The 24,609-nt window shown below is 42.6% G+C and overlaps 1 protein-coding gene across 2 annotated transcripts in view; it reads right to left on the bottom strand.

The window, feature by feature from the left end:
• Positions 1–1,987: 1,987 nt before the first annotated feature.
• The window catches only part of ctnnbl1 (catenin, beta like 1), a 45,016-nt gene continuing 22,394 nt past the window's right edge, over positions 1,988–24,609 (bottom strand). For both annotated transcript variants that reach the window (XM_079360509.1, XM_079360510.1), the window contains exons 12-16: positions 19,691–19,788; positions 18,433–18,513; positions 9,901–10,038; positions 9,022–9,094; positions 1,988–2,570 (exon numbers count right to left, since the gene is read on the bottom strand). In XM_079360509.1, coding sequence (XP_079216635.1) covers positions 2,482–2,570; positions 9,022–9,094; positions 9,901–10,038; positions 18,433–18,513; positions 19,691–19,788 — 479 coding nt within the window. In that variant the 3' untranslated portion in view covers positions 1,988–2,481. The remainder of the gene's footprint in view (positions 2,571–9,021; positions 9,095–9,900; positions 10,039–18,432; positions 18,514–19,690; positions 19,789–24,609) is intronic.

Genomic DNA, 24,609 nt, shown 5'->3' with positions numbered 1-24,609 from the left:
AAGAGATGCATGGGGCCGGGCCTCGACAGCCAATACAATATGCAAACGACGCCCTGCCGTTTTACTCATCTTGTTACTGAGCTGTATTAAAGTTTGGAAAGATACTCGGGAAAGGCAGCAGATGTGACAGCTGTCAGACAGCGGACTCCCGTTTCCTGAACACAGAACACGAGACGGCGTGTTTCATAAGGGAGACCAGAAAAAGGTGACTTCTCAGAACGGTGTTCATCAGCCTGTCGATTTAAATTCCTGAAAATAAATTCATCACAGACACTTAGCGTTTGCTTAGCAACCGTGTGTGGTTCAAGAAAAAAATGCAAACCAATCAAGATCAAACAAAGACCTCTGAATAAAGTTAATGACCCACCTGAGAAACCAACAGCGGCAAACGGAAGATAATGGGCCAAATGTTCTTATCATGATGCGTCACTTACTGCTGCCTCTGATAAAACATCGGAGTTGTGTTGAAAAAATGCATAAAATAGCAACGAAGCTAACAAATGAAAGCAACTCAAGCTCTCACAGCTGACATGAGTTGAGAGTATGACAACAACACGCACCATTAAACTTACCGTTTACTTATAAAGAAAGAATCTCTTACTGACAGAAATGTTTCCCCTCTTGACGGATAACTTGGAAACTTAAATCACGCTCAATTACATCTACACTCAAGATCACTGCCATCCTGCAGCCTCCGCTAGAAACAACTGAGGTAAAATAAAAAAGAATTGTTTAAATCAGTCATCTTCATCACGAATATTTCATGGAAAGTTTATAGTCTTAAAAAAAGAAAACTGTCCGGGAATTTGTGACATTGTGACAGGAGCACATAAGAGCAGGAACATCTTGGATTTTACTGAATGATTCTCAACTGTTTCAATGACCGACCACCTGGTGTGATTGCACTTAAGAATCTATATTGCTGTCGGGTTATTGGCTTAACGCTTTACGGTTTCCTTGGGCGAGACACTTAACCCCGAGTTGCTCCCACTGCTTCGTCTGCATGTGTGTGAATGGGATAAGTGACTGTACTTCTAATGGCCACTTTACACAGCAACCTGTAGCATCAGTGTGGATGTGTAGCTGTGACATGCGGTGTAAAAGCGCTTTGAGAAGCAGGAAAACTGGAAAAGCCCTCAAATCCATTTACCATATACTAGTGTTCATTGATATGGTGAGACTCCAGAGAACCTCTGTGAACGTCTTCTGTCCGTGCTGCACGTGTAAAGCTCTCATTTAGAGAACGAGCAATTCTTTTTCTTTTTTTGCAAGAAATTTCTCTAAACAGATGTTGGGCTAACCAATCAAGCTGAAGGCCGTTTGAATACAACAGACAACAAACGCACAGATTCCCTTCAGGGTTTATTCAGACAACGCTGCAGCAGTGGCTTCTCGTGTAACAGCGGGAGGTGAACCTCATCTTCCTGTTCAATCTGGTGAATCAAATAGAAACATGACAGTCGAGCACATCCTTTGAAAACCGTTTCCATCCGAATGGAACATTTTTGGATATTTTTGAATGTCATAAAAACGTGATTGATATCCAACAAAAACAGCCGTTAAGCTCTTTAGTAAAACTCCTCTTTGCCTGCACTCCTCTCTCTCTCTCTTTTTAAGTATAAAGGCAGCAGATACAGTGAGTAATGGTGCACAGGACAGGAAGAATAATACAGTAGGCATGTGTATACAGCTCTACCATAATACACCTCCACAGTGCTGTATGCGAGTGAAGCATCACAAAGAAAATACAGCAGTGGGCTGAGAGCTCTGGGAGGCAGCTGAGATCCAGCAGTGGGTGGGTTCAGACAAATAACTAAAAGAAGCAGGTCTTTCTCTTTCTGCAGATATATGTTTGTTGTCTCCGTCTGTGCCTCGCTGCAACAGTAACCAAGCGATAATGAGATTCATGTGCAGAGACGAACATCAACAAGCTGTGCCAATCTCACTCACTAAACCCTGACATTAATCAAACAAACCAAACAAGCAATCCGATTTTATTACCAAATGTTTTATTAGAAAATATTTCACACTCAAATCCAAAACAAACAGAGCAGGTAAAGCGGGAGCGCCCAGGGAGAGATATTAAGTTTGCAGATGTCTGCAAAGTCTGTCTGTAATTATCCACAGTCGCTCTGCAGAAATCGTATTTTCTCTGTTTCAGTCGAGCTACAATCCTCTGCTCGCCAAACTGCACGCCGACTGATTCCACAAAGAGCACGTTTACATGCACAGCAGCCCCCTCCTGCACACTGACATTGTGCTTTTTAGATTTCATCCATTCAGACAAAATAAATCAGGTTATTCAAGCAAAGAGTTTGTAAATAAAAACTTAAACGAGTAACCACAGTGTTCCTGTGGATGCATGGAAACGCGCTCACTGACTTTACTATGTTACATGCTCTTTTGTAAACGTCTCCTCGACGTTCCCACATGTACAAACGTTCTTTTTGCAAAGGAGCAGAAGAAGAACAACTTTTTTTTTTAGAAGTTCTCAACAAGGTCCATGATCCTCTTCCTCTCGGCCTCTTTGAACTCTTCAGTCTTCCCGTCTCCGATGCTCTCGGCATATTCTGCAGAACACAAAGAGAAGTCAGTGGGTAAGTTGACCTGACAGCAGAAGTAATGGAAGTTTGGCCTTTGAGGCAGCGAGACGTTTTTTTTTTTTTTTAACAGCTTCCAACAGAGCGGTGAATAAAAGTCGGTAAGGAAAGGTTGGAGGAAATGGCAGAGAGGGAGCATGCACCAGAACAATGAGCTTTAGCTTCCTTATTACCAAACTAATGATTAAAAGGTGAGATCTCACTGTCCGTACAGTTTTCAGATCAGAGCACGGATCAGCACAGACAGATTAGGTGGAAAGAACGAGGAATCTAAAACGAAGCTGGGCTTTGAGACTTATCAACACACTGCAGGAACTTCAACTAATATTTGGAATTTGTGCTAAAAAATACAACCTTGAAAAACATCAATGAAAGTGTGAATAGTTCTGTCCTTTAGCTCCCTCTCCGTGAACTTTCCTCATGGCTTTAAAAATAAAAAACATTTTCTGTATCCGTCAGGCCCTGATGCATTTGGCTCTACTATGATCTGACTTTCATTCTGCGCATTAACAGCAGCCCAGGTGGATGTGAAGGCTGGTTCTCATGGTGGGGTCCTGGGGCTAAAACGTGGGTCTCGACTGTGATTGCAGCTGCTGTGACAGTGCACAGAAACGTCCTGCAAACGATTATAGAAGTGTCCACCCATCACTCTACAGCAGCATGAGTCATGCAGCATTGTTCAACAGGCTTGGATTTGGTCATGTCTTTGTTAATTTAAAGGACACAATTTAAGACAGTAAAGAAATACTGAGTTCAGGGTTAAGAGAAGTCCTTTCAGTAGATTTCACATGACTGTGATTTCTAACACTACTCTCTGATCTGTGCATTACACTGAGACAAAAACCTCTCAGCACAAGATCTGTTCATAGAAAAATGATTCTATGTCAGGAAGTCCCATGTCACCAATAGGACTGAGATCCACTGTGTGTCCTCAGGTTCAGGTGTTCATACTTCATCGTTGTGCCTGTGAGTGTTTGACTGTTTTCTTCATTTGGTACGCCGCCTCCCACACGAGGCCTCGGAGACCGCCGAACGGTCGATTTGTGAGTCTAATGTGCAGAGAGAGAAAGTTGCAGCTGCCGCAGCCTCGGCGGAGCCTGTGCTTTCTCTCTGTCTCTCAGCCAGCCTCTGAGGCAGGGATTACACATTTAAACCCAGGGATGTCGAGACAGAGAGATGAAAAACACTTCTTTTCTCGGGGAGACACTGCAGAGAGGAGAGAAAGAAAAAGGGGGCTTTCCTGACAAGAGCCCGCAGGGTTTAGGAGGACGAAGCACGGCTGTCAGGGACGCAGGGGAGATTTTGTTTTTCAGGAGGGGAGGGATGTTTTCATGTTATTAGATTGTACATAAAGAGAGTGACAGACATAATGGGACTGAGGGAAGATCTCAGAGATACTGTGTCGTCTTCATTAGTGCTGAGACAAAACACTGAAATACTGACCGAGATAATGAAACAACCAGGGACTTAGTTCTGCTGTCATTTGCAGATCCTCGCTGATATCTGGGAACATGATGCAACCTCTCAAATGAGGCTCGACTTGAGAACAAAGAGAGGCAACGATGATGGATCAAACACGATGTAAAAAAGCCAAAGCCGTTTGTAAAACGGAGAAGCATCCATCAATATGCACAGAAAAACAAGGTGCAAAACTCAGGATAGCGTTTTAGTTAAGACCCCCCGGTTCCTAACTCTCCGGAGAAATCACCTTGAGCCAATAGGAGGTGGGAGTGACGATTACGTCCTGTGACTGGAGTCAGTGGTTCTGACTGTCTGCCCACGACCGCTCCGCTCTCCGTGCTCATAAATAAATGTCTGCACTTCATTTTCCGTTCGCCTGCATGCTGCTCCTGAAACGATCTGCACATCTTCAGGAGTTTTAATGTGAAAACAGCCTCTGAGTTATTTTTCATGATTGCATTAGAGGGAGGACAAGATGACATCTGACACTTTACAAAGAGTTTAACACGGGAGATCAGCCGAGCCAGAAGAATAAAAAATAAACAATACGTTTCTGTAAAGTTTTCAGTTCTGGTCAGAGGAAGTGTGGAGCACAGAGGTCACTCCATTTATGGCTCATTTGAGGAGAGTTGAGATAATCAAACATGACAAAGGTGGGAGTCGAGTTAAAGCGTTATGTGGAGAGATGGTGGTGGAGGTCTGCTCCCACACAGCAGCCTTGAAAAGCAGCTCCAGGCATGTAAGCGCAGTAAACATGTCAGGATTTGAAGATTGACTGAAAAAAGCCGGTAAGGAGACACGAGAGAGCGACCCGACAAAAACACAGAAAACCTGCAGCCTCTTTCATCAGCGGCCTGTCAGCGTGCTCGTGTTCCTGTGTGTCTCCATGTCTATAAATGGCGGTGCAGTCAGCCTCACAGACAGAAAGGTCAGAGATTCAGTGACTCCTCAACTCTCTGCAGAACCTTTTCTTTGGCATGCCGGTACTCTCTCCTCCTGTCACCACGGCAACGCGGCAGAGGACAATACTGTACTGAGGATAGCCATTACTCAGGTCAGTGACTGGGACTGATCTGCCATGAGTACAAGGAGAATCATTTCCAGGAGCGGCCTCTGCAGCAGCCAAGGATGGGGACACGCTGTAGGACTTATAGTGTGATTACAGCTGCAGCAGACACACCACAAAGCATTTTAAACACTGCTATACCAACCAGTCTGATCCAGCTGCACGCAGGAGTCTGTGGTGTGTTAATCCAACCATCATAATGATTTCAAAAGTCAGCGTTGCTGATTTAAACATGGACTAAAAGAAGTTTTTTGGATATTTAGCAGTTTTCACACATGCACTCCTGAAAATATCAATATCGTTTGCTGCGTTCTCACATCAGCTCACTCGGACTCGCTGATGAAAAATAAATAAATAGTAGGAGGCTGACGGGAGAAAAAAAAAGCAAAGTCACGAGTGCCAAATGTGTCTGTTTGCGTTCACACATGGAGCTCCTCTGCAAACATCAGGTTTTCTTCAAGTGTGAAAGCACTAAATGTTAAGTCAAATTACGCATCTCAAAATACTGAAAATATACAAAGGTGTCCTTAAACGTAAAGAAGCAGGTAACAGAGCTATTCAAATGTATACCTCCAAAACATGACCATAAAAAGCCACCTTGAAGAAAAACAACAAACCTTTAAGTCTGGTTAAATTGTGCAGAGTCGTTATCAGTGTAAATAAGGATCAAGGCTTTTTTTAGGTCAAATATTAACATGTAAAAAGGATGTGTAGCAAACAAACTCCCCATTATGTAAATCTGGGTAACTTACCTGTATTAAAGCTACAAGAGTTGTTCTGTCTGATGTTTGTCAAAGTCAGCAGTGGGATTTTTATTCCTCATTGTTGAGGGTTTTTTTGGATAATATTTGTTGAACATCACTTAATTTTACTGATATTTGACAAACAGCACAATGATACACAAAGAAGTAGTGCCAGGAAAAGTGTCCTCCTTTAGTGTTGCTGTTAAAACACAAAGAAGTCCAATCACAGTAGTTGAAGTCAATTTTGCTGCAACATGTGGTAACATCTCTGTGTGTTTACGTCACAGCCGAGGGTTTGCAGCTCCAGTATAAATCAGCCTCTCGTGTGTGTGTGTGTGTGTGTGTGTGTGTGTGTGTGTGTGTGGGGCTGTGACAGCCAGCTGAAGTCACTTTCTGAAGCAGACACTTCGACATTCACGCCCACTTCACGCTCGGCTCGGACAGCTGTGCGGAGGTGAGGAAAGAGCCGGGGGTCTGAACTCTCCTCTCCAGCTCTCTTTCTTATTCGTGACACAACACACCTTCCGACAGACTATGAATGTCTTCTAGAAGAGACGCTCCTATAATGAGCACGGCTGTCCCCGTGTCAAAATAAAATCCCCCTCCTCCTGCCTTCGTGACCACGGTTGGAGGACTTAAAAAAAGAATAACAGACAGCCTTAATGTCATTTCATGAACTAATACAACAACATTCAGAACAAGCTGCTTCTGTTGGAGCACACCGAGATGGAGAAAAGGCAGAAAATGTCTTTTTGGCTCATGTGCATGAAAGTCCCAGAATGCACAGCACCACAGGCTACTCGCCACTGAAGCTATGTTGTATTTACAGCCTCAGTCTCCAACACACGAGGCCGTCTCCTCGACTCATTCAGAGATTTCAGAAGGAATTGGTATCTTAGAAATTCCTGGCAGCAGATGGACTCTACGTCTGTGTCCATAGGCACCAACACCACCAGCTCGGCCCCAGCTCCTCCTCTTCACCGCCGCTGACAGGCAGGTCTTTTGTCTTTTTCACCAGCCTCAACTGCTCGTTATATTGCGGTTCGTAGAAAGAGCCACACACGTCCGATTCGAGCACAAGACCTTCAAAATGCGAAGGGAGGGAGGGATGCACGACCGTTCAAAAATACTACCAGGTTCCTAATGATGCAAAGCTGAATGCAAATGGTTGAAGTGTCCCTTTAAAGACGAGACAAAGTGTCATCAACGTTCATCCTGAGGTGGAGAAAACGTTACATGTGAAATGAAAATCGCCTCATTGTGCAAATCTAACCACCTGTGACACAACCTTCCTACAGCTTGAGCGGAAATCAATGATTCCTTGTATTGTGCAGAGATGTTCTTCCTGCTGAATTGCTTCTCATTCAGCAGGTCAAAGACATTAAGGTCAAGATTTCAGAGCAGGCAGCCCTCTCTGCATGCGCTGACACACACACACACACACACACACACACACACACACACACACACACACACACACACACACACACACACACACACACACACACACACACACACACACACACACACACACACACACACACACACACACACACACACACACACACACACACACACACACACACACACACACACACACACACACACACACACACACACACACACACTCAAAGAGCAGAGGTGTGGCAGCACCACACACGGCACATAAAACATGCATATGTAATCACAACTCAATTTAGAGACAAATAAATAAACCGGTCACGTCAAGATCATACAAGGACAAGCCTGAGCAAGATGAAAATTAGTATGAGTGATGGGCTGCATTCAAATATAAACATTCGAGGGCCCACATGAATACAAAGTAGACTCTAAACACACTGACACCTGCACAGACCTTCTCTTAAAGACACGGTAAACATGCATGTATGTAAAAAGAAATCATGTTAGCAAACAGAAATGTGACGTGGAAACTGCCCAGACAAGCAGGACACACACGTGTGTGTGTGTCGACAAAGAGACGCAAACTAAAGTAACACACCAGCGCATTTCGGGGAACAAATTCCCAAACACACAGACTGGAGGTTTGCCACGCTCCCTGGCACCGCCATGCGTGACGGATGGCTCCATCTACAGAGCTACATGATACTGAGAGCCAGAGGCGGTGTGAACGCCGGCTCGTACGTCGGCTTTAGCCCGACGACGATACAGGAAGGATGGATGTCACTTTGGGAGGAACACAACACATCTGCCAGCTCTTTGAACAGCCAACAGGAACAAAATGCGGCGGTACAGAAAGTCATTTGGATGCAGGGAAAGAGAACGAATGACAGAACCTCGCAATTACAATGCGATTATTTCACAAAGCACATGTGCACAGCAGGAGGCGTTCATGCTTTTCCATCTGTACTCCTGAGTCTTTACATGAACACAGGTGTAGATATCTCTGTACAGAACATGGCTAATGCAGGGAAGGGAGGTACGAGACAGATATAAATCAGAGGTTCGGATGATGAAGACAAACACAGAGAGTGAGAGATGAATTTGGACACAACATTTTTAAAATTTGCCCGAGCATTTATCTTTTGTTCAAAAGAATAAGAAAAAAATAATGTTTTTTCAGAGTGCTTAATTTTTTTCCAGCACTTTGGCAGCCCGGCAGTATGAGCTTACAATGAAACCCAGCCACAGCCAAAGAGCAGCGATTAGAAGAACACCCCCCCCCCCCCCACAGGGTGCTTCCCTGCCAGGGCGAGACTTCAAGACCAGATTGAAGAAAATTAGAAATTTGTTGTTTTTTAGGTGGAGAAACACAAAGTGTGTATTGATTTACACTAATCCATTCATATGTCACACTGATTCCCTCTCATTTAAAGGTTGTATGATTCTGTATCAGGGCTAAAGTGTACACCAGAGACTCAGACATGAACACTAATAACTACATCTTACACTCTAAAGTTGAATGTGTGAGATAACTAACTCCTCTCTATCTCTAGATAGAAGAGTGGAGAGCAGGACCTGGTTTCATACTGAATCAATAGTTTCTTTGAAAATGTTCAAAATGAGTAAATTAGCATTTTACTTTTAGGTTTTTTTTTTTTTTTACATTGCTGTCATTTGAATGTATTGTTTCTCCAGAGACGGCCATATATAGTGTCAAACTGTATTTCATGAGGTGAACAAAGTGACTCACCTCTCATGATGTGGCGCACTACTTTGACGGAGCCTCCTCTCAGGTTGAGAATCTGATGGACCCTCTGCTGCAGCTGAACACAGAGAAAAAAGGGGGATGACTGTCTTAATACAAAAAGTACAGTTTGTTTATCTTTCTGCAGGTATCTTTCCAGGAGGACAGAAACTAAAATAACGTTTGTTTTGTCACTTAACACCGGCAGCTTTACAGGCAGATAAGCAGCAGGGTGGAAGGCATTGTTTGCTGTTGCTACGTCCAGTAATAGTCAAAGTGTTTGAGCACTGAGATACCTCCAGTCCTGATTTGACTCTTTTGTTTTAGTTCATACTGGTGACGCTACGACTTCTTAATGCTTAAAATCCATTAACTATCACTACAACTGGACCCTTAAAAAGTGAACACACTCAGACAGATAAGCCCCCCCTCTCTTCTTCTGCAGCATGAGACGAGCATAGCACCGAGTGAGCAGGAACAGCAAACGGCTCCGCAGGTGAACTGAAAGTAACATGATGATGTAATTAGTGCTCATATCATCAAGCTAGGCTAATTAATGTCAACTTTCAGAATGGGAGCTACAGTAGTCTTGTGTTACGAGTTCACAGCTAATGCTCCTGTTTTTATTGTTTGTGTACTAGAATGGGAAATTCAAAAAAAAAGTGTGTTGCACTAAATGTAGCCAAAGGCAGATCATCTTCTGTCTCTGAGGGAGAGCACCGAAGAAGGAAGAGATAAAAGATCAGCTGTTGTGTGAAGCAGAACATGCTCAACACTAACAACCTCAACATCATGACTTCTTCTTTTACAGCCTTCCTGATCAGAATGATCGAGCAGAGGGGAAAACTCACTTTGTACACCCAGAGAGCGTCTTTGTTAGTGTACCTGAGATATTCCTGAGTTGCTGATCTCCACCATGATGTAGCAGATCAACTGAAGGACGAAGAGTCCGGCGTCAAGGCGGCGAAGGTAGAACTCGTCCTCTATGCTGTCATCCAGGATCTCCCCCCTCCGAACCATCTCCTGCGGACACAAACAGGAAGGTGAAAAGGATTGTTATGCACCGCACAGCGAATAAATCACAACGAGCAATTTGCTTCAGGGGTTTATTGTTCTTTGAATACTTAAAACAGATTCAACAAACACAGAAAATCGGAGACTAAGTTTAATTTAAGTTTTGTTTTTCAGCCTTTTTCCACAAATCCATTTTCCTTATTGACCAGACACACACATCAATTGATTTCACGGCTAAGCTGCAGAAAGAGAGAGCTGCGACGTTAGGGCTCTCTCACACACTCACACACTCACACACACACACACACACACACACACACATACAAAAACGCTCTTGTGTAGTTATCCATCTTAACAACCCTGTCTGTATGCCAATAACACAGAGCTGCCAATACGTGCAGAGCCCGCATTAATCATCATTAGAGATTAAGAAGCAAACCTGAGGGGGAGAGCAGAGTCTGAAGTGTAAGCTGCTGCAGTGGAACAGAAATACACGTTAGTGCCGAGGCTGCTGCTGTCACACAGTTTAACTTGTATGTATGAACAGTAGAAGTCGAGGCCGTCCCCAACATGCATCATGTCATTTAACTCATCAGGAGACAGCGTGCAATGACTCCGATCATTCAGGAAAACAAACGTGAAATGAAGGTTGAACCAGATTTATTGAGTCGCTAATTTCCATCTGTAGTCGTCACATAAAAGTGATTCAAGACAAACTATGGAGCTCCACTGAAAGGTCACATTGTTGATGATAAAATGTTATCATATGACTTCTGTTTTGGCGTAAACGCATGAAATGTGGTGGCGTTTTCTCTGTAAACGTCATACATGGCATATTCACACGTTTACATTTATTTCATGAGCTGTCTCTGCTTTCTTTTAAATATCATTTTATTACATCCCAGCAAACGTAAACTAGCATGAACTAAAGCCTGTATGTCTGTCGAGTTAATAAAAAGAAGGTTCACGGTGCAGCACAAAGTACAACCTTTATATTGAAGGTTTGCCTTGGAGATTCCTCCTATAAGACTTATAGGACTGTAAACTTCATCTTTATTGGTTTTCATTGGAGGAAGGGAGAGAGAAGTAAAGAAGCTTACACATTGTGACACAGTCTATCGGGGAAAAAGGGCAACTTTTCAAGGCGTGGCTAATGAAAACAAATAGCTTTCATCACAGAGCTAAAGGGTACCACACATGACATTTACATCCCAATGATTTAATCTCAGAGAAAATTAGAAACTTTCAAAAGGCCCTGTCCTTAAAGATCAATGAAACTGTAAAAGCCAATTATAGCGGTGAAGTTCAGCTCATTAACACGCCTCAATCAAAGGGCAGCTCACAAGGACGACTTCACTGGACTATTCTGGGAAAAGCTGCAGGTTTCACAGCTGGGACACAAAACAACATATCCATTCTTTGCGACATCCTTGGGTCTATAAAGTTGGCTGTCAGGCTGCTTTAATAATTTCCTCTTTTGAGAGGATTGGACATAGCTGTAATATACAAAATCAACTGAGTCTTATTAAAGATGCAAAGCAGTGCAGATCATGAAAACAAAAAGCGATAATAAAGCTTCTGAACGTCTCTACTGTGTCCTCTGTTTTATTACAAAGTGTTATCACACTGTAAAACAGTCCCGGAGCTTGGCCTTGCTGCTGTCAACTCGCTCTCATTAAAGATGCACAAAAGTTGAAACAAAGCGACGTATGAATGTAAACTGTGTTTTCTCTCTTTCCTGTGAGGAAAAAAAAAAAAAGATTATCTCTGTTTCCAGGACAACTCTGCTCATTATTCAGAGTCAATGTAGTAGCTCGCGGCAAAGTTACACAAATCTCCCAATCCAACTTCGGCAATGCGGGGAATGCAGGGAAGAGTGGGAAAACAGCGTGCATTCATGAAGATCTGTGTTTGCTTTTTCTGTTATTGTTTAACACAGGAGGATGTTCAACCTCATTATTGTGTATGACCACAAGTGCAAAGCAGAGCTGGAATCGTTAGTGTGAGAGACCTCAAACAACACAGCAGCTAGCCAATCAGGAGCAGAGATGAAAAAAAATGTCTACCCAGGTACATTTGGTGGAAACATACGTAGTTCCTCAAAAAGACCATAGCACAGGGGGAGAGTTCCTCCGGTAGCTTAGTTGATTTATGTGACCTTAAAGTCAGTCTCAATGCTCTCTACTGATCAGTGCACTTGATCCTGATGTTCATAATCTTAGCCATAGTCTTCCTTTTGTAAAGGTTTTAACATTAGTCATTGTCCACTCTAAGAAGCAAGACTTCCACTCCACCTATTGACTCTAGCCAATCACAGCATGGAGGGTAGGGCTAGGCAGTTTTCTTTTTAATGTGACAGGTAGTTTTTCGATTGGGGGGGGGGTGGGGGTGTCTTCCGTAGTTTACCTGCACGCGCTGTTCTCCCCACAGCTCCTCCCTCACAACAGGTGGACAGTCGAAGATTAAAACAATGACAAACATTTTCAAATGAGGTCTGGAAAAGTCAATTGCTGCAGCCTCCAGGGAGCCTCTCAGTAATGAAAACCAGGAAAGACGCATGATGACTCAAGCCAGACCTTTCAATGTGCACGGGGAGCCAAAGGTTTTGGACCATGACAAGTGCATTAAATATTCATTATTGTGAGCAGCGGAAGTGGACATTTGGGATATTAAAACCAGACAGTGTGGCAGTATTCATTACAGCAAAAGAATTTAGTCCACTTGTGAGTTTTGACAGTGCGGCCAATATCTTTTGTGTGGCAGCTCTGTCCCTCCGGCAAACGCTGGACAGAAGAAACGAAGAAAGAAAAAGGTGTTGAAAAGACGGATTGGACAAGTCAATTACCACAACCTCAGGGGAGCCTGGCAGCCTGGCTACAGTACAGACAGAGAAATAAGCAGTGATTTTCAGTCCCAGTCCCTTTACTGTAACCAGCCACCTTGTGTGTTTGTGCAGCCAGGTGTGTATGATTTATGAAACACAGTTTGCACAATGCAAGAGTTACTGTGCATATTTCAAACCATCCACCTGTGTGTGTTACACGGGTACATCACATGTTTGTGTGTCTTTGAACAAGCCCATCTGTGTGAGTGAGTCTGTGTGAGTGTGTACGTGTGTTTGTGTGTTGCTTCTTCTTATTTGCTTTTTGTTGCAGTGGGATACTTCAGGATTCAGATTAAAGTGATTTAATCTGAGCCACAGTGAGCATGTTAGTGGTACCAGTATGTATGTGTGCTTTTTATGATGCTTCAACGAGCATGCGAGAGAGAGAGCGAGAGAGAGAGAGCGAGAGAGAGAGCGAGAGAGGGGTGAGATATCCTCATTAAGAAAACAAGATACAGAGTTTGATAATGAGGTAAACTTTGAAAGAAAAACTGAAACTTAGTGGGAGTGCAGGACAACATGCTGATTACGAGTGATGATAAAATCCCAGAAAAAGGAACAGCTGGTGCTGTAGAGTTTGCTCACAAAGCCAAACAGAGTGTGTAAGGTGGGATTGCCACCAAGACTGTGATGTCATTCAGTCTTTGCTGATCGCTGCAAACTTTTAATTGCTGGAAAACTGTTTCTGTGTGTCGAGTCCAAAAAGCCTCATTCCTTATTCCTGATCTTTGACGGCTCCCTTCAAACTGCCAACATGTGCCCGATAAAGACGTGTCAAAATACAAAAGGTGTTGTAAAACTGCTGAATCATGACGCCAAGCCACCGCCATCGAAGTGTGTCGTCCCCACAATCACAGCCATCCTCATTCATGCACGACCTGCTCTGACCTCCACCTCAGCGGCAGGAAGTGTGGACAACAGGAACACGAGAAATACAAAGGAGGAATCCTTCCTGCATAATATGCTGCTTTGATAAGGCCCAAATCATGACTGACTGTGGTCAACTGTAGAATCAGAATCAGCTTTGTTGGCCAAATATAAACAAATAATTAAAGACTAATAAGTACAAGACTAAATAAGACAAAAGTACTTTTAAAACAGAATTTTCTAAAAGGTCAAATTATAACTGTGACTAATCTCTGCCAGGGACTCTCTAATTCACTGAGTGCGAGACAGTCCCAAAATGTTCATTTGCCAAATTGTCCACTTCGTCTTCATCTTTCAAGTGCTTTGTCTTCTAAGAATGAAAAATACTGTTTAGACACACTTCGGATAAGGCATGAATCTCACTTATGTGTCTCAGCACTACGAAGTCAGGCATTAAAAAAAACCCACTCTGCATTATTTTCCTTTTTGTCAGGTCCCCTTTCTGTATTTACTTATATTGCTCTGGTAACATCTTAACTGTGTACGACTCCACCAGGCAGAGGTGTGTTTAATGCTGAAGAAGAGATGTAGTTTCATTACCTCAACAAAAAAAAACAAAAAAAAAAAAGAAGGAAGAAAGAAACGGATGTGCCCCACTTTGTTAACTTCGGCCTGTTTTGTTAACCTGCTGGTTCTGCTGGTCTAATCGGACGTTTTCCTACATTTTGTACATGTTATTTATTTTGTTAGAATATGTCCAACCTGAGACAAGCCAGTGCTCTTCTTCAGTTAAATTCTCCACACTATAAACACATTTTATTGCACACTGTACATCTCTAGTTTAATAGCTCAGAGTCCTTTCCCCCTATTCATCTGCCGTCTCTTCATTTATTATTTCTTACTTTAAAAAGCAGCGTTGGAAATAAATACTTTCACGTCCTTTGTGACAGAGAAGTTGTAAGTCGGGCTCTTGTTGCTGTGCTTTTTTTATTTTGGAAAGATTTAAACTAGGTTATGCAAAATCTGATCTCTCCGGGATTCAGAGACAAAACCTCTCATAACAAAATGTGCCGTCTGCACTGCAGGAGGAGAATAAGTCTCACACTCCACAGTGCTGCAGTTCTCTCCAATCCCCAAACACAGCGTACGAATATATCCAGGCAGAAGGATGAAAATAAATAAATGAGAGAATGAATGAAGGGTGATTGAGCTTGGTTTCTTGTTGAATAATGGAGGAGAACAACTAAATGAAACTGGTGACAAGCAAACAGTTTGAGACTCAGGGGAGAGAGAGAGCACAACAACATTTAAGAAAACCTAATATATCACATCCAGGTGCACGACCACCGCAACTTCACAGACTTACTTTGAAAAAGTCGACTGTCAGCAACGCCAGGCCTGGCTATTTCTACAGCCCAGTAAAGGAAACACACGCATAGACGGACAAAAACCTGGTGAGTAACTTGGTGCTTAGGTGTGAGGAAAGTGCACTCAGGCATTTTATAGTATTGAGGTCGGCCTCAGCCATGTTTTGCTGAGCTTCATCAATCTCCTAGAGGTGCTACCACCAAGCTGAGAGCAGAGGGAAGGGTCGACAGCCAGCAAGAGGGATGAGAGGAGCTGCATTAGGGTTGAAGAGAGGAACAGCAGAAACAAGATGGAAGGAAGTAGATGGCAAAGGTGTGAAGGAGTAACGGCTTTAAAGGAGGAGAAAAGAGGAAGGACAAAGCTATGAAGGAGGGGATCCAAAAAAGGCCAGAAAGGACAGAAAGAAATGCAAGTTTTAAATATGCAGGAAAGATGCAAAAAAAAAACTAAACGGAAATAAGTGAAGGGAGTGAAAAGCATGAGACTCAAAACATTATGGAGGGAGAAACTGTAGAAATGGCAGGAAGACAGGGATGAAAGACAGAAGACGGCAGGGAAAGGAGACAAAAAGAAGAAATACAGTCGGATGGGAAAAGCGGCTTTAAAAGGAGAGAATCAGAAGGATAGAGAGAGAGAGAGAGAGAGAGAAGAGAGAGAGAGATACCAAGGTGGGATGAAAATAAGCAGCTTATTAAAAAGGGACGGGGCTGGAGACACGCGGAAAATAGCAGCAGCAGCTTTTTCCTTTGCTATCCTCCTGAGAAATCTGTGGGTAATATGTTGCAGAGGAAAAACATTTTGCTTACCGCTCCTTAAAAACAGGCTTGACTAGGGGAAACCAAAAAAGGCTCGGCGGAGAGATAAAGTGCGGCTGCTGACGGCAGATGAATCGTCTGAGGTGCTGGACAGAACTGGGTCGGCGTCTCCATCGCCCTTTTTAACATTTTGTGACATTCGCTGAAAGCTTTGATTCAAAGAGACTAACAGAGTCATCTCTGAGCTTCAAGTTTAAGATCTGCAGTGGAAGGAATAAGCGGCATCCTTTCGTTCTACCATCAGGCTGCAAAGGAGATTGAAACCTTTTTGGCGACGTGATGCAAAAGAATGACGGAGGCTAAAAATGCAAAAAGTCACAGACGAGCATTAATGAACTTTACAGATTTTTTAAAACCAGCTGAGAAATCAAGTCTACTGATACTCGTTTAATGGTTTAGCCTTAACCTGTAACCTGTCAGCAGTCAGGTTTGATCACCCATGTGTGCTCTCGTACACTAATCACTGATTGGCTCTCCCTCGCCACTCCTCATACATGCAGGGAAAACAGAGAAACACAGAATGGACATATTTGTGATAAAACAAAAACATCGAGCATAGCTATGGTTTCCTCCAGTGCCAAAGCTTCCAATGACTCAGCGAACACAAGTGACCTGCTCCACCGTGGAGCGGGCGCTGAAAAGTGCGTGCCTTACATCCTAGTTTCCAGACTATCAGCACCACGGACAGCGCCACATTAAGGTGCACTTATAGGCCCACATTTTTCAGCTTGGAATAGCCTTTATTGATTCTCTGTGGATTTGGTGTTTTTGGTCATTTGGCTTTGTTGGGTAACATTGTTTATCACTTTTTGTGTAATGCAGTATATTTGTGTGTGTGTGTGTGTGTGTGTGTGTGTGTGTGTGTGTGTGTGTGTGTGTTCATGTCGGTCGATATAACAGGGGAAGTTTGGCTTGATGCTCGAGCACTGCGCACTACGTAGAGACCTGCTAATTCATCTCCATTCTTTTTTTTTCTGACAGACTTTTTTGTTAAATATGGAAGATAAATGGGTGTTTTATCACTTCCTGCCTCATGTGGGTTTGACTCACAGTATGGCTCTGCACTACAGATGGTCTAACCTTGTGGTCTAAAAAGATAGTGGAACACACGCACGCACGCACACATGCACACGCACACTCAATATCAACCGAGTATCACAAAGTCAAACTTTTGCCATCCCAGAAGAAGAGAGCCATAGAGGCAAGAGACGAGGCGAGAGAAAAGCTGGAACAGAGAGGGAGAGAGGGCGGGAGGGAAAATGTCAAACTGTCTGGCCTTTTCATGGCGATCCCATCACGCTGTCTGCCTGAGAAATTAATCTTCACTCATCTTAAGATAGGAATCTCACACTTATCAGTCTCCACCCACACCTCACTCCCCCTGATGATTCCCTCTTTCACTCAGTCTCTCCTCTTTTCCTAGCTTTCCCCCTCTTGAACCATCTCTTCCTCTTAACCACTTCCTCTTTTTGAAAATGTACAGTATGCCTGTTTGCCCTTTTTCTTGTCTTCCTCTCTTTCTAAAGACAGGATGCCCTCTCTATCTTTCTCTCTCTCTCTCTGTTGATCCATTATCCTCTGCCTGACCACTTATCTTCTATCCGTATCCCTCTATTGGTCTGTCTAGCCCCACACACGCACGCACGCAATCAACTCTTCCATTCCTCTGTAAACTGTCATATTGTTATCAGCAGGATTGTGATGGCTTTTTTTGAAAAGTCTGTCCCCTCCGCCTTGTGGTTGTGACACTGTGTGGAAGTGCACATCTTATCAGTGGAAGTGAGGCGACATTCTGATCACACACAGCAGCCCTTTGTAACGGGGGATTGTGTTTGCTATCTGAATATCGGTAATGCAATTTGAATTTCGTTTATCTCGTTGGCGGAGAATAAAAACCATGAATGTGGGATTGGGTTACACAAATGTTCATCTTTCTTCTGTCTGCAGGATTTACAACAGAAGGTTTTTGTTCCTCGTGAAGCTGGTGTGGAGAGTTTAAATATAAAAGAATACTCCTTCTACGATAGAAAGAGGTATCTATATAACCTTTATAGTCCACGGCCCTCGTACAGACATTACAAGCTGGAATAGCTTCAATCTAGTTAAATGGAAATGATCCCGACAGAAACCGTTTTTTCACCTGAAGCAGCTCTTAAAAGTCCCAGGACTCTGTGGATAAAAAAAAGAAAGCTGCACAAACGAATCCATGTATCCAAGTCAAATAACGAGGTCCCATCGGACTGATATCACAGCGTCAAACACATCAAATATCCCTTCTTCTTTTTTAAATCTGAACACTTCATCGACATGGAGCAACAGCTGCCCTAAAGTGAAGCAAACATTTGAATACATGAATTGACGGGGTGAATGACATAAAGCCAGTGTGAAGACGACAGCACAGAGAGAAGGTCCGACTGAGAGGGCGACAGAATGAAGGGGACCGGTGGAAGGAAGAGGAGAGACGCTTACATGTTTCTCTCCTTCGATCCTCTTGTCAGCCTGTTGAACAGCCTCCAGGTACTTAAAATGCAACTCCATCAGCCGGTCAACCTGGGGAGAGAGGGAGAGAGAGAGAGAGAGAGAGAGAGAGAGAGAGAGAGTGAGAGAGAGAGAGAGAGAGAGAGAGAGAGAGTGAGAGAGAGAGTGAGAGAGAGAGTGAGAGAGAGAGTGAGAGAGAGAGTGAGAGTGAGAGTGAGAGTGAGAGAGTGAGAGTGAGAGAGTGAGAGTGAGAGTGAGAGAGAGAGAGAGAGAGAGAGAGAGAGAGAGAGAGAGAGAGAGAGATATTTGACAGAGCGACAGGAAAAGAAGACGAGAAAAGAGAGCAAAAAGAAGAGACAGAACGTGATGAGACGTCAACAATTTCTACTTTTCTCTGCATGTTAAACTTTGGTTCAAAGAGTTTTAGAGACATTTTTATGAAGCAAATAAAAACAAAGACAAACAAATGAATAATTTCGAAGACGTTCATTTGTTGCTTTGGCACAGTTTACGCAAAGACATCCCTGGAGTTACACCATGAATATGACATGACGACATCTTTTCATATTCCAGGGTGTTGGTAGGTTACCTGACACGCGCCTGTCAGGCTTCATATCTGAATCACTTATTCCTGAAATCTCTACACGCAGGTAAAGGTGACCTCAGTGTGAACCTGCCTCTATCCTCTGGTGAAAATACAAACTCCTCAGTTTACTTTACAATTTAAAATTCAATGTGAAGATTTGTTCCTGCCAGATTTCTTTTAAGTCTTAATTCCTTATAGATTTCCTAAACGTTGGGGCCTTATAACAAAGGGATTAAAAAGAGAGAAAAAAGGCAGTCTGAAAAAAGGCTTTCTAGTAAAAGTAGCACGTATTATATTGTTGTAATCCACAATGCATAGTCTGTCTGTGACAACCAGGAGGAGAAATGGTGATGTACTGCAATGATACTCCTTCAAATGAAAAGCTTCCTCTGGTGCATAAACCTCGTCACATCGGAGCATATCCGCGATAAGATAGTCACTGGATACACTAATATAAAGCTGATTAGCAGTCAGGCTAAGGTTGGACTTGTCAAAAAAAAAATTGAACACTGATTCTGCTTCATCTAGACTGTGTGGAGGACAAGATTCGAGTGACTGTGACCTTGAAATAAAAGCAAAGAAGAAACCCCCGACGGTCACGAAACTTTGATTCACATGTTGATCCTTTCTTTATTGAATTAATCGACGACGACAACGACTAACCTTCTCACAGTCGTTTTCCGTAAACTTAGTGAACATCCTGCTCCTCTGTTGGGACTTGAGATTTCTCAGCATGGAGGCGATGATGGAGCAGACGTGTTCTGAGGAGAGAGACAGGAAAGGAAACGTCAGCTTCAAACTGCTTCCAGCAGTAAACGTTTATTAAACTATCATTAAAGACAAATCATACATCAGTTAAGAGGTGTCAAGGTTCACATCAGTAATCTCGATAACATAGTGAGCATCACAAGCTGCAGAGCAAGATTTAGAAACTGAAGACGCTCCGTCGTCTTTTAAATCGGAGGTGTGAAAACATTTCATCTTGATACCAGGAGATGAAAGAGGTGAGAAGATGACAGACAAGACAACAACTGTGTGCAAATAACTACACAAACAACACAACCAACAGGACGCAGCATTGAAACGACAGCACAATGAGAAGCTCCAATCACCTCTCCTCGTTCAGAGAAAACAGACGCGTGTGCAGCCCCTAAAGGAATCTGTTTCACTCACCATTTGTCCACAGTCTCATTTTGTAAAATAAAAGAGTGATTGGCTCCTCAGTTTGAACAGTAAACTCGTAAAAAAGAAAAAACAAAAAAAGCTGCAAAGCTCGATCACACCCCGACACTCAGTGAGAACAAATCGATTAGCATTTGATAATTTGCAATTACTGCACGCACACGGTGAAGCTCGGATACGCTCACAAAGAGGGCATAGAACAAGAGGAGGAGAAAATGTTAATACAATTTAGAAATCAATTTTCATTTTCAGGCACACTGGATGAGGCGTATCAGTTTTGGCTGTAGCTAAATTACATTTCTCACGGTGATAGAAATTTGTTGGAGGCGGCTCTGGGGTCTTCTTACCAAGGGGGGGTCTGAAGCATGTTAATTGACTAAATTAGCAACAAAAACGAGTTAGTCCCATTGAGTGTCCTTGTTCCTCCGATTCATGCTACTGCATAAGAGGTTATCTCGCATACAGACCATCTTATTCATAGTCTGCACCCCAGGGTGACGATCAGAGCGTAATGTTTCTCCTTATTATTAAAAAACAATACAGCATATAAAGGGGGGGGGTATGACATTGTACCATCTGTAGCTATACAGAGGAGAGAAAAAATGTAATTGGACTTATCAACAAGAGGTCAATATTCTCTCTCAACGAGGCTTTGCAGTTGCTAAGCAACAGGACTACAGGAATCAATCCCATTTCTGCTTTTTAAAAGGGGTCGTGTTTGCTGTCAGCTCCCTCTCTGCAATCCCCCACGACCCACGGCATCCTCACTTACAACACTTGTAGGATAAGAAATCTAAAGGCTGTCATCTTCCAACCTCCAATCTTTCATAATAAAACGTGCACTTTTACATTACAGACGTGCTAAGCAGCACAAAAACGAAGCAAGAGCACTGAAACAAAAGACGAGTTGTTTTGTATCTTTCAGGAGAAGAGACAAAACATCAAATAAACTCTTCTTACTTCTGAATCTACAGTTGATCTGAAAGACTTTTGTTTTGTAGTCTCTAAATATCGTATATAGTTCAGTTCACCCTTTCAAAATAAAAGTCAATAAAATAATGTTTCCCTCTGTTTTGGATTGGTGTGTTTAAACCAAATGTTTTTTGTATCTGTGACACTAAATGTTTCTAAAGAAAAAAGAAAGAATATTATGAAAAAATGTAAATGCATTTTACAGTTTCCCTCCATGACATCATAGATAGACAGGAATTACACTCACTGTTCAAACTGTGTCATTAGATTGAATATCAAAAACTGTTAGTCCAGTTTCCCTCTCTTTAAACGCAGAAAACGATATTTCCCTGTTCAAAGTGAAACGGACACTAAAAAGCCATTTCCAAACGGACGCTACTTTATCAACTTGATCCAAGCGGTAATTGATGTCGCCACCTCCACGCCCTGCCAGGGAGGCTATTGATCGCTGCTGGTTGTGCAATGTTGTCTCCAAAGACTTTTAAACTAAACAGCGAGCGCTCAGTCGAGACACGTGAAGGCGGGATTACATCGTGGGTACAAGATGGAGGGCAAGACCTGGTAAAGAAGCCTTTAGAAAGGCGTCCGATCGATTCTGAATTTACATGCTTTGCTTTAGACCGAAGTGTCAACTGTGAAGAAGAGAAAAAGTCTTATCTCTTTGATACGAGCAAAACCTACCAAATTATCACCCGAGGACCAAATGAAAAGAGACAGAAACATTTTAAATGAATTAAATTTTTTTCCATGAAACAAAAGGCCGTTGTCCGCTGCTTTTTTAAATGTCTGAAGTTTAGTCTGTTCCATCAAAGCTGAGGCGAATGCACTTTGGATTAAACTTCTTATGAGAAGAATCTGAGCTCATAGTAGAAGACGAACACACACAACATCAAACACATCGAGTGAGATCAGTGACAAATGGAGCCGGTTAAAAATATTGATTCATCAATGCAATCCTTTCCTCTAGCTCTCAAGGAAGGCGGACGCTCGAGACATGGGAGAAGAAACCAGTGTCGGCGCGCATAGTCGCAGCGGATCGGTCCTTGACCTACGAAATCTCGTTGTACTTCTACCTGTTACAATGACAATAAAGATTCATTCATCATCATAATTTCAAATAACAATTCTCCACTGGGGGCGCTGTTGGTGCCGCCGTGCTTTTGCATACTTCTTTTTATTTGTTAATTAAAGAATGATGCAACGACGACATAAATGTTGAGTCACTTTGTTCTTAATCAACATAAATAATGCACACATTATTTAACATATCAGAAGGTGCAGTGAGGAGTTCAGGTATTATGAAATCAATATGGTAGCATGTTCATCAATATCGGATCAAAAATCCATAAAGATGGTTTTTGAATTGTAACCAAATTCATAATAATAAAAAGTAAATCGTGTTTCTTCCACACAAACCATCTTTTAGCATCTGGTGTTTTGTGTTTTTATTCTTTGCCAAACGCAGCATCTTTGAGGCCAGAAACAAAGGTTATTTAGTGATCGCAGCTTTCGGGTGTTTAGTAACATGAACATCCATTAGATAGAAGGTGATCATTTAAACAACAACCTCTGAGTTTGCAAATATCTCTGCAGAGTTTTCTCTATTGAAAGATTCAGAGAGCTGAGTGCAAACATCCTCAGCCTCAAACACTGTGTGGGCAGAAGAGAGGTTGACTTTGAATGCACTCTTCATTCAAACTCAAACTGAACCTCCAAAAAGGAAATAAATGAAACCCATCCATCACACGGAACTACTTCACAGTTAGTAAACAAGTGGACCTTTTTCGGGAGCCATGTTTTCATTCATACACTTTGCATGTCCAGAAGCTAGCAATCGATCATCCTTCACTAATCATTCATTGCCTCATCTTGTCACAAAGGATCCAGGGCGCTAAGTTAACATGCAAATGACCCTGAGTGGCCTGACTTCATTTATTGATTGACAGGTAAAGGAGGAGCAGTTTAGCTCTGAATGACATGAAGAAACAATAAGCGCTGCTTCCATGACGGACAGAATTGACCCGGACTGGAGGAGCCCTGGGGAGAGCAATTAGCCTCCCAGCACTACAGGCTAGTCTGTCAGGGTTTCTATAGACTCTACTAGTCCACACTATGTACTGTACTGTACTGTACTCACATGTAGTACAAGGGTATATTCTGCTGTGGACTCTCAGAAGTTATTATTAACAGTTAATGGTCTACATGCTATTCAATGTTCTCTTTTTTCAGAGGAAATATTCTGCCCCTGTTCCACCTTTTCAATCAGGCCCCCTGTGGTCGAAATAAAACATCTGTGCTGTGCTGTGGTCAAAATATAATATGAATCAATTACCAGAGGAGGTGTGTGACCCTGTAGAAAGCAGCTCTCTCAATTCAATTTAAAAAAAACAAACTTGATTTGTCCCCGGGGGGCAATTCAAAGGCACACAGAGCAGTGAGTGAAGCAGGTATACTAAAAACATCACAACGCTCTGTTTTGGTGTGTGTCTCTTTAAATGCAATTAGACCCCCCTGAGTTTTCCCAGTGGACATCAGTCCTTTACTAGTGAGAATAAAAATGGTGGACCTAGGCAAAAGTTTTGCTCTAGACTGGGGGTGGAGTCCATGGGTGGAGATACCAGAATCCCACTGTGACATCACAAGGAGAGCACAGTTAAAACTGAGCATTTTTCTCTGTGGTGTGAGACTTGGGCAGAACACAAACAAAAGGACTGGATGGATTTATTTCACATTTTGTAGATCTGTAGAAACTCAGGTTGACGTGTTTAAACCATCAATCACAGTCTGTCATTTAGCCGAGGTATGTGTCGACTGTGGTCATCACAGTGCCGGAAATTTACTAATACACAATTAAAAGAGATCGAGCCCTCTTTTAATACTGCGGCAACAACAATAATAATAATAAAAAAATATTGCAGGCAAATTCCTGCACACTGTCTAAATCACACAGAACATTGGCAGCTACTGAAACATTGCAAATGTTTTATGCACTCCATTTTGACAACCAGTGACAACATCCTGACACCTCAGCAGAATACAAAAGGTGTCAACTGAGACTGTTTTATAATGTGGCAGAGATAAAGGTACATGTTGCTATTTTGTGTTGGAGAGAACCACACACTCCCTAAACAATGAAAGCCTTACCTCGTTGAAGCTCTTTGTTTACTTTGACCTTATACCAGAGCCTATTTCATTACAGCAGGACTTTACACAGATGGATCATTATCGACGCCCACTAGTGGAAAGGCCGAACGTGACGATGTTAATTGGATGCGTCTTTACTCAGGGATCTAACAGTAAATCTCTCCATCTCAAATACACTAATAATAGGATTACACAGCATGACTCTGACAACACAGATCACAATCAAACTTGTGTCATGTAAAACGTTACTGATCTCAAACCGTGCCAAAGGCGCTCACAGCCTG

The sequence above is a fragment of the Symphodus melops genome (assembly GCF_947650265.1).
Source record: "Symphodus melops genome assembly, chromosome: 13".
Classification (NCBI taxonomy): Eukaryota; Metazoa; Chordata; class Actinopteri; order Labriformes; family Labridae; genus Symphodus; species Symphodus melops.
The sequence above is the reverse complement of the archived record's forward strand: the minus strand, read 5'-3'. Positions and strand labels throughout refer to the sequence as shown.